The sequence below is a fragment of the Mandrillus leucophaeus genome, unplaced genomic scaffold, assembly GCF_000951045.1.
Source record: "Mandrillus leucophaeus isolate KB7577 unplaced genomic scaffold, Mleu.le_1.0 Scaffold522, whole genome shotgun sequence".
NCBI classification, from domain to species: Eukaryota; Metazoa; Chordata; class Mammalia; order Primates; family Cercopithecidae; genus Mandrillus; species Mandrillus leucophaeus.
Genome location: NW_012105609.1, coordinates 1,090,383 through 1,101,983, shown reverse-complemented (window position 1 = coordinate 1,101,983; position 11,601 = coordinate 1,090,383). Strand labels below are relative to the sequence as shown.

Sequence of the window (11,601 nt, the reverse complement as noted above, 5' to 3'; positions counted from 1 at the left end):
AAAAAAAAAAAAAAAAGTAAAATAGGCCAGGCACAACCAACCATGGTGGTTCATGGTTGTAAGCCAAGCACTTTGGGAGGCTGAGGAGGGTGGATCACCTGAGCTCAGGAGTTCAAGACCAGCCTGGGCAACATGGTGAAACCCCATCTCCACCAAAAAAAAAAAATACAAAAAATTAGCCAGGCATGGTGGTGTGTGCCCGTGATCCCAGCTATTCAGGAGGCTGAGGTGGAAGAGTGCTTGTGCCTGGGAGGCAGAGGTTCCAGTGAAATGAGATCGCACCACTGTACTCCAGCCTGGGCAACAGAGTAAGACCCCGTCTCAAAAAAAAAAAAAAGTAAACCCTTTGGCAGCTGCGTGCTGCTCTTAGGCTCAAACCTAAGTCTTTTTTTTCCCCCTTTTGAGATGGGGTCTGTTGCCCAGGCTGGAGTGCAATGGCATGATCCGTACTCACTGCAGCCTCGAACTCCCAGGCTTCCAAAGTGCTGGGATTACAGGTGTGAGCCACCAGGCCCAGATTGCTGAAGGATTTAAACCAGAGAAAGGGTGTGACCAGATTTCCAATTCAGAAAGACCCACTCTCTGCAGGGTAAGGTGTAGCCTGAGGTAGGGGGCAAGAATCGCAAGGTAATCAGAGAGGCCAGTGCAATGTCCAGGTGGGAGAGGTTGCTAGCTGAGACGAGAAGTGCTAGGAGAAAGATGTGTGCAGACAAGAGGTCACTGGGGAGGTGAAATATCCCAGCACCCATGGTGCCCCTCTTGAGAGGGGGAAGATATCACCTGAGATGGAAGATGGAAAGACCAGGGTCCCTGTGGCTGAGGACTGAGCCTGTGTTTGAGGTTTCACAGAGGAGTGAAGGCAACAAAAGAGGCAAGAGTTGGAAGAAAGGTGACAAGGAACAAAAGTCAGCCATGCCTGATGCTACTGGGTGGCCAGCAACAATGCAGACTTGGCCAAGGCTCTGAGAGCTTTATTATGCTGGGACTGGAGGTCAGAGTTGAGGCTAGGGTAAGAGCAGGGGGCTCAGATGGAGGGGGAGGAGGACCTGAACAATGTCCAGAAGGGAAGAGATTTGAATCTCTATCCAACAGAGGACCCTGTGAGCAGCACAGAGGGCACAGCAAGGGACATCCCCCGGTTCTCCAAATGCTCAGAGCCACAAGTGAAGCCGAAAGTGAAAGACAAGATGCAGAAAACCGCCACGGGCCTTTGAAGGGTAAAGGCGAAAGCGAAAGCAGGAAGGACAGACCTCGAGCCTAGCAGAGGACTTTTTAGTTCCTCACTGGCCCCACTTGTCTGACCCACTCATCCACCCGCGACCCCTAATCCGCTCTGCCTGCCCCAAGATGCTGAAGCCAGCCTTGGAGCCCCGAGGGGGCTTCTCCTTCGAGAACTGCCAAAGGTGAAGTGGGGGCTGGGGAGGGGACGATCACTCCTGAGTCACCTCTGCTTGGTCGTGGCCTTTTTTCCTGGCTGGGGGTGGGGGAGGGTGTGTTGGGCGACTTGGGTTCCAGGCTTACCCCGGAAGATGAGGGAGACGGGGACCAGGTTAGGGGAAGCAACAGGGGTACTGGAAGCAGAGCCGAAACCTGGGCGCTCTCCTCCGTTTCCAGAAATGCATCCTTGGAACGTGTCCTCCCGGGGCTCAAGGTCCCTCATGCACGCAAGACCGGGACAACCATCGCGGGCCTTGTGTTCCAAGTGAGCAGCGGGGAAGGACAGGGGAGCTGGAGGGGAGCCGGGAGTATCGAGCAGGCACTGAGGCTGCGGTCCCTCCCTCTCCTCAGGACGGAGTCATTCTGGGCGCCGACACGCGAGCCACTAACGATTCGGTCGTGGCGGACAAGAGCTGTGAGAAGATCCACTTCATCGCCCCCAAAATCTAGTGAGACTCACCAGCCCAGTTCCCTCACGCAAAAGAGAACGGCCCCCTCGTTCCCACTCCGGTCCCGGCACGTGCCAGCCCTGCCCACACCGATCCTCCCTTTTCCCTCAGCTGCTGTGGGGCTGGAGTAGCCGCTGACGCCGAGATGACCACAAGGATGGTGGCGTCCAAGATGGAGCTACACGCGCTATCCACGGGCCGAGAGCCCCGCGTGGCCACGGTCACTCGCGTCCTGTGCCAGACGCTCTTCCGGTGCGGGGGCGGGGCTAACAGGATCCCCGGAGGGGTCGTTGCCGGCACGGGGCCGATGGAAGGCGGGACAGAAAGGGCGGCGGGGCCGCGACGGGCCAGGTGACCGGAAGAGGCCAGCCCAAGAGAAGCTGGGCTATCGGAAAAGGCTATGTCAGTCATCGGGCGCCACATCACAGGAAGGGGCGGGGATAGTACCTAAAGGCGGAGGCATAGAGGGGCGGGGCCTAGGCCCCCGCTTGTGACCGACCCCCCCCCATCCTCGAGCAGGTACCGGGGCCACGTGGGTGCATCGCTGATCGTGGGCGGCGTAGACCTGACCGGACCGCAGCTCTACAGCGTGCATCCCCATGGCTCCTACAGCCGTCTGCCCTTCACAGCCCTGGGTGAGCACTTCTGTCCCTTCTCCTCGAACCCTGCCCCTGTGACCTTGGCCTCACGGTGGTACTCCAAACTGGGTGGCAGCGGTTGACTTCAGATGGTTCTCCTGCCTTCAGGCTCTGGCCAGGGCGAGGCCCTGGCGGTACTAGAAGACCGGTTCCAGCCGAACATGACGGTGAGCGGCCTCTGTCCCCGACTATGTGGTCGCTGGTGGGATGTGCACTCGGGAGCTGGGGGAGCACAGGACCCTAGCCCGGTGTGGAGGTGGGGGAAGGCTTGGAGGTGGTGACCACTGAAGGGTGAGTGGAGTAAGGGCAGAGAAGTGCGGTCCTGGCACAACACCGTCCAATACCAAAGCCTGGACGGTTGGGAGAAGTCGAAGCTCACAGAGGATCTTTTGGAGCCGGGGGCGGAGGGAAGGACCAGTAGGGTCACACTTATATCAACGTCTGGAGCCTACATTTTGTTTGGGGTGGGATGGAAGCAGGTGATATTGCCTCAGAGGTGGCTAAGGCTCAGAGGGAGAAACACAGTGGGGGTTTGGGGTGCAAGACCAGATTGGGTGAGTGGACAGGCAAGTCCCCAGGCTGTAGCCTAAGTTAACAGCAGAGGGCCCGTCAGGCCTCACACACTCATCACTGCAGCTAGAGGCCGCTCAGGGGCTGCTGGTGGAAGCCATCACCGCCGGAATCTTGGGTGACCTGGGCTCCGGGGGCAATGTGGACGCATGTGTGATCACGAAGACTGGCGCCAAGCTGCTGCGGACACTGAGCTCACCCACAGAGCCCATGAAGAGGTGAGTGCTGGAGACGGGGTACCACAGGGATGTGTGGGGCTGCAGCAGGGGAGATGGAGGGCTGCAAGAAGGGGATGGGCCACATGACAGGCCCATGTTCAGAGGCCGTCCCTCCTCTCTCCCAGGTCTGGCCGCTACCACTTTGTGCCTGGAACCACAGCTGTCCTGACCCAAACCGTGAAGCCACTAACCCTGGAGCTAGTGGAGGAAACTGTGCAGGCTATGGAGGTGGAGTAAAATAGGTTGAGGCTTAGAGCTTGGAACAAGGGGGAATAAACCCAGAAAATACAGTTAAACAGATGGCTGTGTCATTCTTGAGTGGAGTAGGGTGGGCAGGCAGCCAGCAGGGCTCTGTAGCTAAGGCGTCCCTGCAGGGACCATTACTTCCCATAGCTCTAGTGTCTGGCCTAAGAGATGCTCTTCACCCATCACCTCAGGCACCTACAGCTCCAGAACCCCAGCCCTGGCCAGCATTGCAGGCTTGATCTCCATCCAAACCTTCCTTCTGACTCCACACTTTGGAGGCTCCCCCATCACTCCACTGCCTTGCTCTTGCCCTCTAGTCCACTGGAGACTTGTAAAACACAAAAGACCCCATGACCCCTCCTAGGGACTTTCCATGGCTCCTCAGTGGCCCAGGACAAAGCTCATACCTTTCAGTAAGGCCTCACTGAGGGCTAAAGTGCTGACAAGAGGAGCCACTCCCTGACTCCAAGGCAAGTTCTCACCAAGCACTTCTCAACCTCACAACATCTTTACCGGTGACACCCCTCAGATGGCGAGGCATGCCTGCACTGCTCACCTGAAGCTTGGCTTCTGTCTGCACATGCTGGGCTTGTGACTCCAAGTTTTCCGGGTCAAGAAGGCTCACAGGACTCACATGGGGAGAGAGGACACATTTCTCCAACAAATCTTTGCTGGGCCCCTGCTGAGTCTCAGGCCTGGCTGCTGGGTGCCAGCAAGAGCATCCTGCCCTTAGTGAGAACAAACAGATGAACTCCACTGCAGCTTCAGAACTGTCAGGGAGAGTCGGCCCAGGCTCCAGGGAGGGTCTATGCCAGGCTGGACATCCCTGGGCCGCTGACTGCTCCCTGAGCCCCAACATTCTATTATGAATATTTGTAAATGTAACAGAAAAGTAGAGTTGTATATTGAATACCCATACACTGTCAGGTCACCACAGACCTGATAGTATTTTGTTATATTTGCTTTATCATCTATCCGTCTCTCTATCCATTAATTCATCTTTTTTTTTCTTAGAGTTTTGCTCTGTCACCGAGGCTGGAGTGCAGTGGCGTGATCTCGGCTCACTGCAAGCTCTGCCTTCCGGGTTCACGCCATTCTCCTGCCTCAGCCTCCTGAGTAGCTGGGACTATAGGCGCCCGCCACCACGCCCAGCTATTTTTTGTATTTTTAGTAAAGACAGGGTTTCACTGTGTCAGCCAGGATGGTCTCAATCTCCTGACCTCATGATCCGCCCGTCTCGGCCTCCCAAAGTGCTGGGATTACAGGCGTGAGCCACTGTGCCTGGCCAATTCATCTCATTTTTTAAATGATGCGGTTTCTTTTTTTGAGACGGGGTCTAGCTCCATCGCCCAGGCTAGAATGTAGTGGTGCACTCATGGCTCACTGCAGCCTTGAAAAGGGCTCAAGTGATCCCTCCTGCCTCAGCCTTCTCAGTTGCTGGGACTACAGGTGTGTACCACCATGCCCAGATCATTTTTTAATTAAAAAACTTTTTTTTTGTAGAGACAGGGTTTCATCACGTTGCCCAGGCTGGTCTCGAACTCCTGCAATCAAGCCTCCCACCTCTGCCTCCCAAAGTTTTGGCATTACAGGCGTAAGCCACCACACCCAGCCCTGATCTGTTCTTGAATCAGTTAAAGCCCTCACACTCCCAGAAGCAGGCCAGCCAATGCACCTGTTGGAATTCTACACACAGGGTGTCTTCTCCCTTCAAGCTTGGCCTGCATCTCAGTAACAAATGGGCTGTAGACACCAGGGGCTTGCCCATGGGAGCCCCAAGGCCTAGAGAGGGTGGCAGAGTTTTGATGGCTGTCACTCTCCACCTCCAACTGCAGCCTCAGTTCAGGGTCTGCCAGGCACCAAGAGCTCACACTTTGCCCTCCTAACTGCCAGGCACTTCACAAGCATCATCTCATTGTTAAGAGTGGGGGCTTCTTGGCCGAGCTCAGTGGCTCACGCCTGTAATCCCAGCACTCTGGGAGGCCGAGGTGGGCGGATCACAAAGTCAGGAGATCCAGACCATCCTGGCTAACACAGTGAAATCCCATCTCCACTAAAAATACAAAAGATTAGCCGGGCATGGTGGCGGGCGCCTGTAGTCCCAGCTACACGGGAGGCTGAGGCAGGAGAATGGTGTGAACCCGGGAGGCGGAGCTTGCAGTGAGCCAAGATTGAGCCACTGCACTCCAGCCTAAAAAAAAAAAAAAAAGACTGGGGGCTTCAGTGCCAGACAAATGCAGGTTTGTGTCCAACTCAACCACGTGCTGGTGGGAGAGTCACCATCTCTGAGCAGACCTGTGACTCCTGTTCCAAATGGATGAGGAACCACTGAGATGATGTGTTAGGACTCCCAACCTGCCAGAACCTCACGGCCCCTGACCCTTCACAGCAAAGTCGACCACAGTGAGCATTCCCTCCACCAGTCAGAACACCCTGGATGCTGAGTGGCCTTCTCTGAGAGCCTGGTGCCTTTGATAGCCCTGGGAGACTCCTCTGATCCCAGCCACCAGGTTGTCACTATAGACCTAATTTAACCATCTGCCCTCGGTACCCAGGGCTCAACATTTGGAATGGGAGGTGGTTCTGGGAGCCAATTAGAGGCCAGGCTTTGGGAGGTGGCAGAGGTGAGAGCCTCACACCTGGGCTCTGTCCGATAAGTATAGGCCTGGGTCAGGGGACCTTGCCTAAAGGGCCTCTCTTGACTGGAGCGTGGGAGGTGGCTAAGTCTACACAGCTGGCCTGGCCTCAGGCCTGGAGCTTTAGCTCAAGGACGAGAAGACCCATAAAGCCAGGCCCAGCTCCCAACCTCACATCTGCCACGATGCTGCTGCTCAGCCTGACCCTAAGCCTGGTTCTCCTCGGTTCCTCCTGGGGTGAGTGGGCCAGGACCAGCCCTGATTCAGACCTGGGAACAACTCAGCTCCCAGCACTAGCCCAGGGAAGGGGCCAGGCTGGCTGGAAGGGACAAAGGTGGACAGAGTGGGCAAAGGAAACAGGATATGCCAGGGCAGGGGAGCAGGACCAGGCCTGCAGGGCTGGGAGGGGGCAAGAGGTGGGGTGGGGGAGTCTCACGAATAGGACCAGAGCTTGAGCAAGGCCCTGGAGCCCGGGAGTGTTTAGGAAGCTGAGACAGGAAGAGCTGCCCATGACTTTTAGAAATAACCTTCTGGCTGCATGAAGGGTATGTACTGTTCAGGCCTGGAGCGGGCAGAGAGACCAGGGGTAGAGATGGGGAACAGCAGGGACTAGGCTGGAGAAAGATGTGAGAGAACAGAAGCACTGGGGGACTGGTTGGATGAGGATAACCAAGATAGCTGTGGGGCCCGAAGGTGCCTGCATGTACCCTGTTGGGAAAGGGGTAGTGTTGTACCCTCTTGACTGACCTATCTGGGGTGCACAGCCTCGGGCACCCAGAAGGAGGTGGGGAAAGGTGGGCTGAGGCATAGGAAGCAGGTCCTCATTAGCCCAATGGCCAGGCTGCGGTGTTCCTGCCATCAAACCAGCCCTGAGCTTCAGCCAGAGGATTGTCAACGGGGAGAATGCAGTACCAGGCTCCTGGCCCTGGCAGGTGTCCCTGCAGGTATACCACTGGAGGGATGGGCAGGGTCCTGGGTACGTCACGCCTAGGGGCAGCCTAAGCAGCCCAACCCCACTCTGACCTCTCAGCCCTGACCCCAGGACAGCAGCGGCTTCCACTTTTGCGGTGGTTCTCTCATCAGCCAGTCTTGGGTGGTCACTGCTGCCCACTGCAATGTCAGGTGAGCACCTGCACTCCACCTGCCCCGCCCCTCGCCTCTTCCTGCCTCCTCCCCTGGCTGTCCCCCTCTCGCTCTGGCCTCCCTGCAGCTGCCTAACCCCACCCCTCTACAGCCCTGGCCGCCACTTTGTTGTCCTGGGCGAGCATGACCTAACGTCGAACGCTGAGCCCTTGCAGGTTCTGTCCATCTCTCAGGTGAGTGCCTGGGTTGCAGACATGGAGGAAAAGTGGGCAGTGCAAGTGGATGGGTGCTGGGAACGGGGAATTCAGGACACGCCCTGGCCTACCCTGCTCAGCACCCATCAGCCCCAGGTGCCGGGGCCCACCCCAGCCCAACATGGACTGTTTCTGACCCCACAGGCCATTACACACCCTAGCTGGAACCCTACCACCATGAACAATGACGTGACACTGCTGAAGCTCGCCTCACCAGCCCAGTACACAACACGCATCTCGCCAGTTTGCCTGGCATCCTCAAACGAGGCTCTGACTGAAGGCCTCACATGTGTCACCACCGGCTGGGGTCGCCTCAGTGGCGTGGGTAGGAACTCAGGCCAAAGCTCAGGGTGGGAGGACTGGGGTGGGGACCAGTGTTCTGGGCCCCACCTGACTACCCCTCCTGGCCCACAGGCAATGTGACACCAGCACGTCTGCAGCAGGTGGCTTTGCCCCTGGTCACTGTGAATCAGTGCCGGCAGTACTGGGGCTCAGATATCACTGACTCCATGATCTGTGCAGGTGGCGCAGGTGCTTCCTCATGCCAGGTGAGCCCCAGCACCCGGTCCTCTGCGCTGTCCTGTGGCACACCTCCCCAATCCCCCACACTCACTTCTCCCTCCCTCTTCCCTCTCAGGGTGACTCCGGAGGCCCTCTTGTCTGCCAGAAGGGAAACACGTGGGTGCTTATTGGTATTGTCTCCTGGGGTACCAAAAACTGCAATGTGCGCGCACCTGCCGTGTATACTCGAGTTAGCAAGTTCAGCGCCTGGATCAACCAGGTCATTGCCTACAACTGAGCCCACCACAGGCCCTTCCCCAGCTCAACCCATTAAAGACCCAGGCCCTGTCCCATCATGCATTCGTGTCTGTCTTCCTGGCTCAGGAGAAAGCAGAGGCTGTTGAGGGTTCGACTCCCTACTTGGACTTCTGGCATGGACGGGGCTGAGTGGCTCCTTGAGTAGCAGTGGCTCTTCCTACAGTAGTCATGCCCAGGCCAGGGACCCCACCCCTCCTCCAGGGCAACCCCTTGGTCCTACAGCAAGAAGCCAGAGCTGTTGGAATGAATGGCAGCCCTCCCTGGAGAGGCAGCCTGTTTACTGAATACAGAGGATACATTTACAAACTGAATACGCATAATAAATAACTGCACATTCTCCATCCACGGTCCATGGCATGAAGGCCCAAGTGGGTCTATCAAAGGCCCACATCTCCAAACCCCGTCCCGCCCTCAGGACCAGGCCCACCCTGGGCGAGAGAGAACATAATCCCCAGAGCTTCAGGTCCTCAGAGACAGTTAGGGAACTGGGAGGAAATCCTGAGGCCATGGGGCTTGGTTCTCCACTGCCTCCTGCCCAGGGGGCAGTGAGGACGGCAGGAGGGTGTGTCTAAGGCACAGTTGACTTGGCACAGAGTGGTCTCTTTAGTTTTGTTTCCCACTGTAGGTGGCACATGCAGGAAGAGGAGGGCCTGGCCCAGGCTGCCAACTGGCAGAAGCTGAGTGGGAGCCAAACCCTCCCCCAATGCCAGGGGCCCTGCAGTTGACCTAAGGCCAAAGCTGGGCCCTGGCCCCATTCTACCCACTGAAGGCAGCTGTGGAGGGAGGGGGTTGGGTTCCAGCCTGGTTTGTGGTGGGGGAGATACCACAACAGAAATGGGGACGGTTCTGCCTCAGGCCTCTGGGAAAGCAGCCACCCAACCCCACCCACCTCCCACAGGGGCTCCTTCCAGCTTTCGACTCAGCGGGACCCAGACTGGAAGGTTAATGCTGTGAAGGGAAGCAGCACAGGGTGGATGGGGCAAGGCCAGGTGTCAGAAGGCAGTGCCCCAGGCACCCAGGGTTCAGAGGCAGGTCACACAGTATGGCTAAGTTCCAGGGAGGGGTGCGCAGAAGCTCAGCAGAAGGGGAGAGGTGAGCAGCCTGGGACCCTCCCCCAGGGCAGCAACTCCTACCTTCCCATGTCTTCGTGGAGGACTACGGGTGTGCACGATGAGCGGGTGTGCACGATGGGTGTGCAGTGATCACTCCCAGGTTGCCAACACCCATGCAGACACCAGATGGCGTCTTTGTGCAGCTGCAGAGGAGGGAGCGACAGACCCTGAAGGGAAAGGGCAATGGGCTGCACCAAAGGATAGAACCCAGGCTGACACTGGACCCTAATGGGGAGGGGCCCCCTGCCCTCTGCCTTGGCCCCCAGGTGCCCTATCCCCCAGGTAGCAGCAGTGGGGCTCCCTTTAACCCCTCCCAGTTGGGAAGGAGGCACCTGGGGAATGGAATGAACATCCAATGGGGAGAGGGAGGTAGCAGTAGACTCTACAAAGAAGGCACCAAGGGCAGTGGGCTGGTGGGCAGAGACCCCTCAGAGTCTGAAGAGGTTGAAGCCTGGGCAAGCCGACGACCAGCATGGCCACAGAGTCCAGAAGGGTGAAAGTCCACGCCATGGCCCTATCACCAGAGGTCCTGGGACCAGGAAGGCTCCCTCGGGGCACCATGAAGGAAGACAGATCTTGATTGCGAGGTGGAGGGTTGTTTGGATCTAGCTAGGGGCTACGGTTTCAGTCAAGGCACAAGCTTTGTGCCTACCAGGGTCTCCCACTGGAGCACAATCTGAAGGATCAGGATGCATGGGAATGTGTGGAGCCAGGGAGAGGGGCTCTGTGGAGGAAAGGGGGTCCCAGAAGTAACTGTCCCAAAGGGTCCTGAGGCCACAGGACACTTCACCCAGCACTGCAGGCCCCTTTGATTTGGGAAGAGTCAAAGGGCAAGGGAGACAGTGAAGGCCAGGTCCTATCCCTTCCCAGCTCCACCAGAGCAGCTGCCCACCAAGAGGGGTATCAGTGCCAAGCCAGGCTCTCAGTTCAGGGGGAGTCACAGCCCCCTGGGCTACCTCCACTCTGTCACACCTGGCCCAGGTCCATAGTGAGGACAGGGGCTGCTGAGGGCACAGAGAAAGGGCCGGAGCCAGACATTCTTCACCTACTGCGGGCTACATGAGCCTATCTCCAGAGAGGGCATCAGGCACAGATGGCACCGCAGTGTGTGGCCAGGCTGGGCCATGCTGCATGTATGCAGAGCCAGGCGGCTCAGCCATTGTACTGCTGTTGGTAGCGCAGGTTGAGCTCCCGCAGCTCCCGCTCCCGCACACGGCGTGACTTGTTGGAGCGTGTGGAGCGGCTGGAACGCGTGGACTGGGCAGATTTGGTGCTCTGGCAGCGTGAGGAGGCACGTTTGAGGAGGTTCTGGGATATGGAGCGGTGCAGGTTCTTCATGGATGAAGAGGCAGCCATGCTCACCACCCACGGGTGCCTCAGGGCCTGCAGTGCAGTCATACGGGCTCCAGGGTCCACTGTCAGCAGGCGGTCAATGAAGTCCTTGGCCAGGTTGGACACACTAGGCCAGGGCTAGAGACCAAGGACAAGCATAAGAGTGAGAGTATCCGACACTGCCCACCCCATCTGGATGAGGTCACTACCCAGCATCCCTCCACTTTCCTGAGGTGCTGCCCCTCCTCTCATGTAGTGCTTGGGGCCTCCCTGCCCAACGCTGGCCCAGGCTGAACAGGGGCTGCTCTCCAGGTGATGGAGTCTGGCAAGGAAGGAAAGGACCCGTCCACTCTCCCAGGGAGCAAACTTCTATGGTGCACCGGACCCAAAGCCTGGCTCAGGGAGATGGCCTCTGCCAAGACCCCCCAACCTGCCCCAGGAGTATCGTAACTCAGGGGAATGTAAGAGAATGACTCAAACTTTTCCACCACATCCTAAGTCAGACTGAAGCTCCAATCTCTGGATGACCAGGATCAGGCCACTTAGAGGGGAACTTCCCAGTCCTTACAGAGAAGGTCCAACCTCTCTCCAACTGCCAAAGCAGTGGTAGGAGACCACTACTCCCTGCCTCCGCCTCCTAGCGTGGGGAGGAAAGGAAACAACTCAAGGCAACTAGATTTCCCTGTTGGCTGAGGGCAGGTACTCCCGGGACCAGGCAGGAACCAGGACCCTTCTCAGCGGCACCCTCCAGCCCTCATTACTTCTCTAAGCCACAAAGGGCTCCTGGCAGTGCTGTGCGCCAGCCTC

At 57.7% G+C, this 11,601-nt stretch overlaps 3 protein-coding genes across 5 annotated transcripts in view; 2 read left to right on the top strand and 1 right to left on the bottom strand.

The window, feature by feature from the left end:
• Nucleotides 1–743: 743 nt before the first annotated feature.
• Nucleotides 744–3,612, top strand: PSMB10 (proteasome (prosome, macropain) subunit, beta type, 10). 2 transcript variants are annotated; one of them, XM_011996725.1, is made up of 8 exons: nt 744–1,403; nt 1,615–1,702; nt 1,789–1,886; nt 1,998–2,138; nt 2,406–2,521; nt 2,633–2,691; nt 3,161–3,312; nt 3,438–3,612. In XM_011996725.1, the coding sequence occupies exons 1-8, from the start codon at nt 1,348–1,350 to the stop codon at nt 3,547–3,549; spliced, it is 822 nt and encodes a 273-aa protein (XP_011852115.1). In that variant the 5' UTR covers nt 744–1,347; the 3' UTR covers nt 3,550–3,612. The 2 variants fall into 2 exon arrangements, with proteins under 2 accessions (XP_011852115.1, XP_011852116.1); XM_011996726.1 differs by having other exon boundaries at nt 3,161–3,316; nt 3,438–3,508.
• A 2,750-nt stretch (nt 3,613–6,362) lies between these two features.
• CTRL (chymotrypsin-like) lies at nt 6,363–8,691 on the top strand. Of its 2 annotated transcripts, XM_011996729.1 has the most exons (7): nt 6,363–6,431; nt 7,035–7,138; nt 7,237–7,316; nt 7,429–7,510; nt 7,676–7,856; nt 7,946–8,079; nt 8,169–8,392. In XM_011996729.1, exons 1-7 carry the CDS (start codon nt 6,380–6,382, stop codon nt 8,328–8,330), a joined length of 795 nt encoding a protein of 264 aa, XP_011852119.1. In that variant the 5' UTR covers nt 6,363–6,379; the 3' UTR covers nt 8,331–8,392. The 2 variants fall into 2 exon arrangements, with proteins under 2 accessions (XP_011852119.1, XP_011852120.1); XM_011996730.1 differs by lacking the exon at nt 7,946–8,079 and having other exon boundaries at nt 6,376–6,431; nt 7,676–7,798; nt 8,182–8,691.
• Nucleotides 8,587–11,601, bottom strand: part of PSKH1 (protein serine kinase H1) — a 38,245-nt gene continuing 35,230 nt past the window's right edge. Inside the window, exon 3 of the mRNA XM_011996731.1 lies at nt 8,587–10,932. Within this exon, the coding sequence (XP_011852121.1) occupies nt 10,615–10,932 (318 nt within the window). The 3' untranslated portion in view covers nt 8,587–10,614. The remainder of the gene's footprint in view (nt 10,933–11,601) is intronic.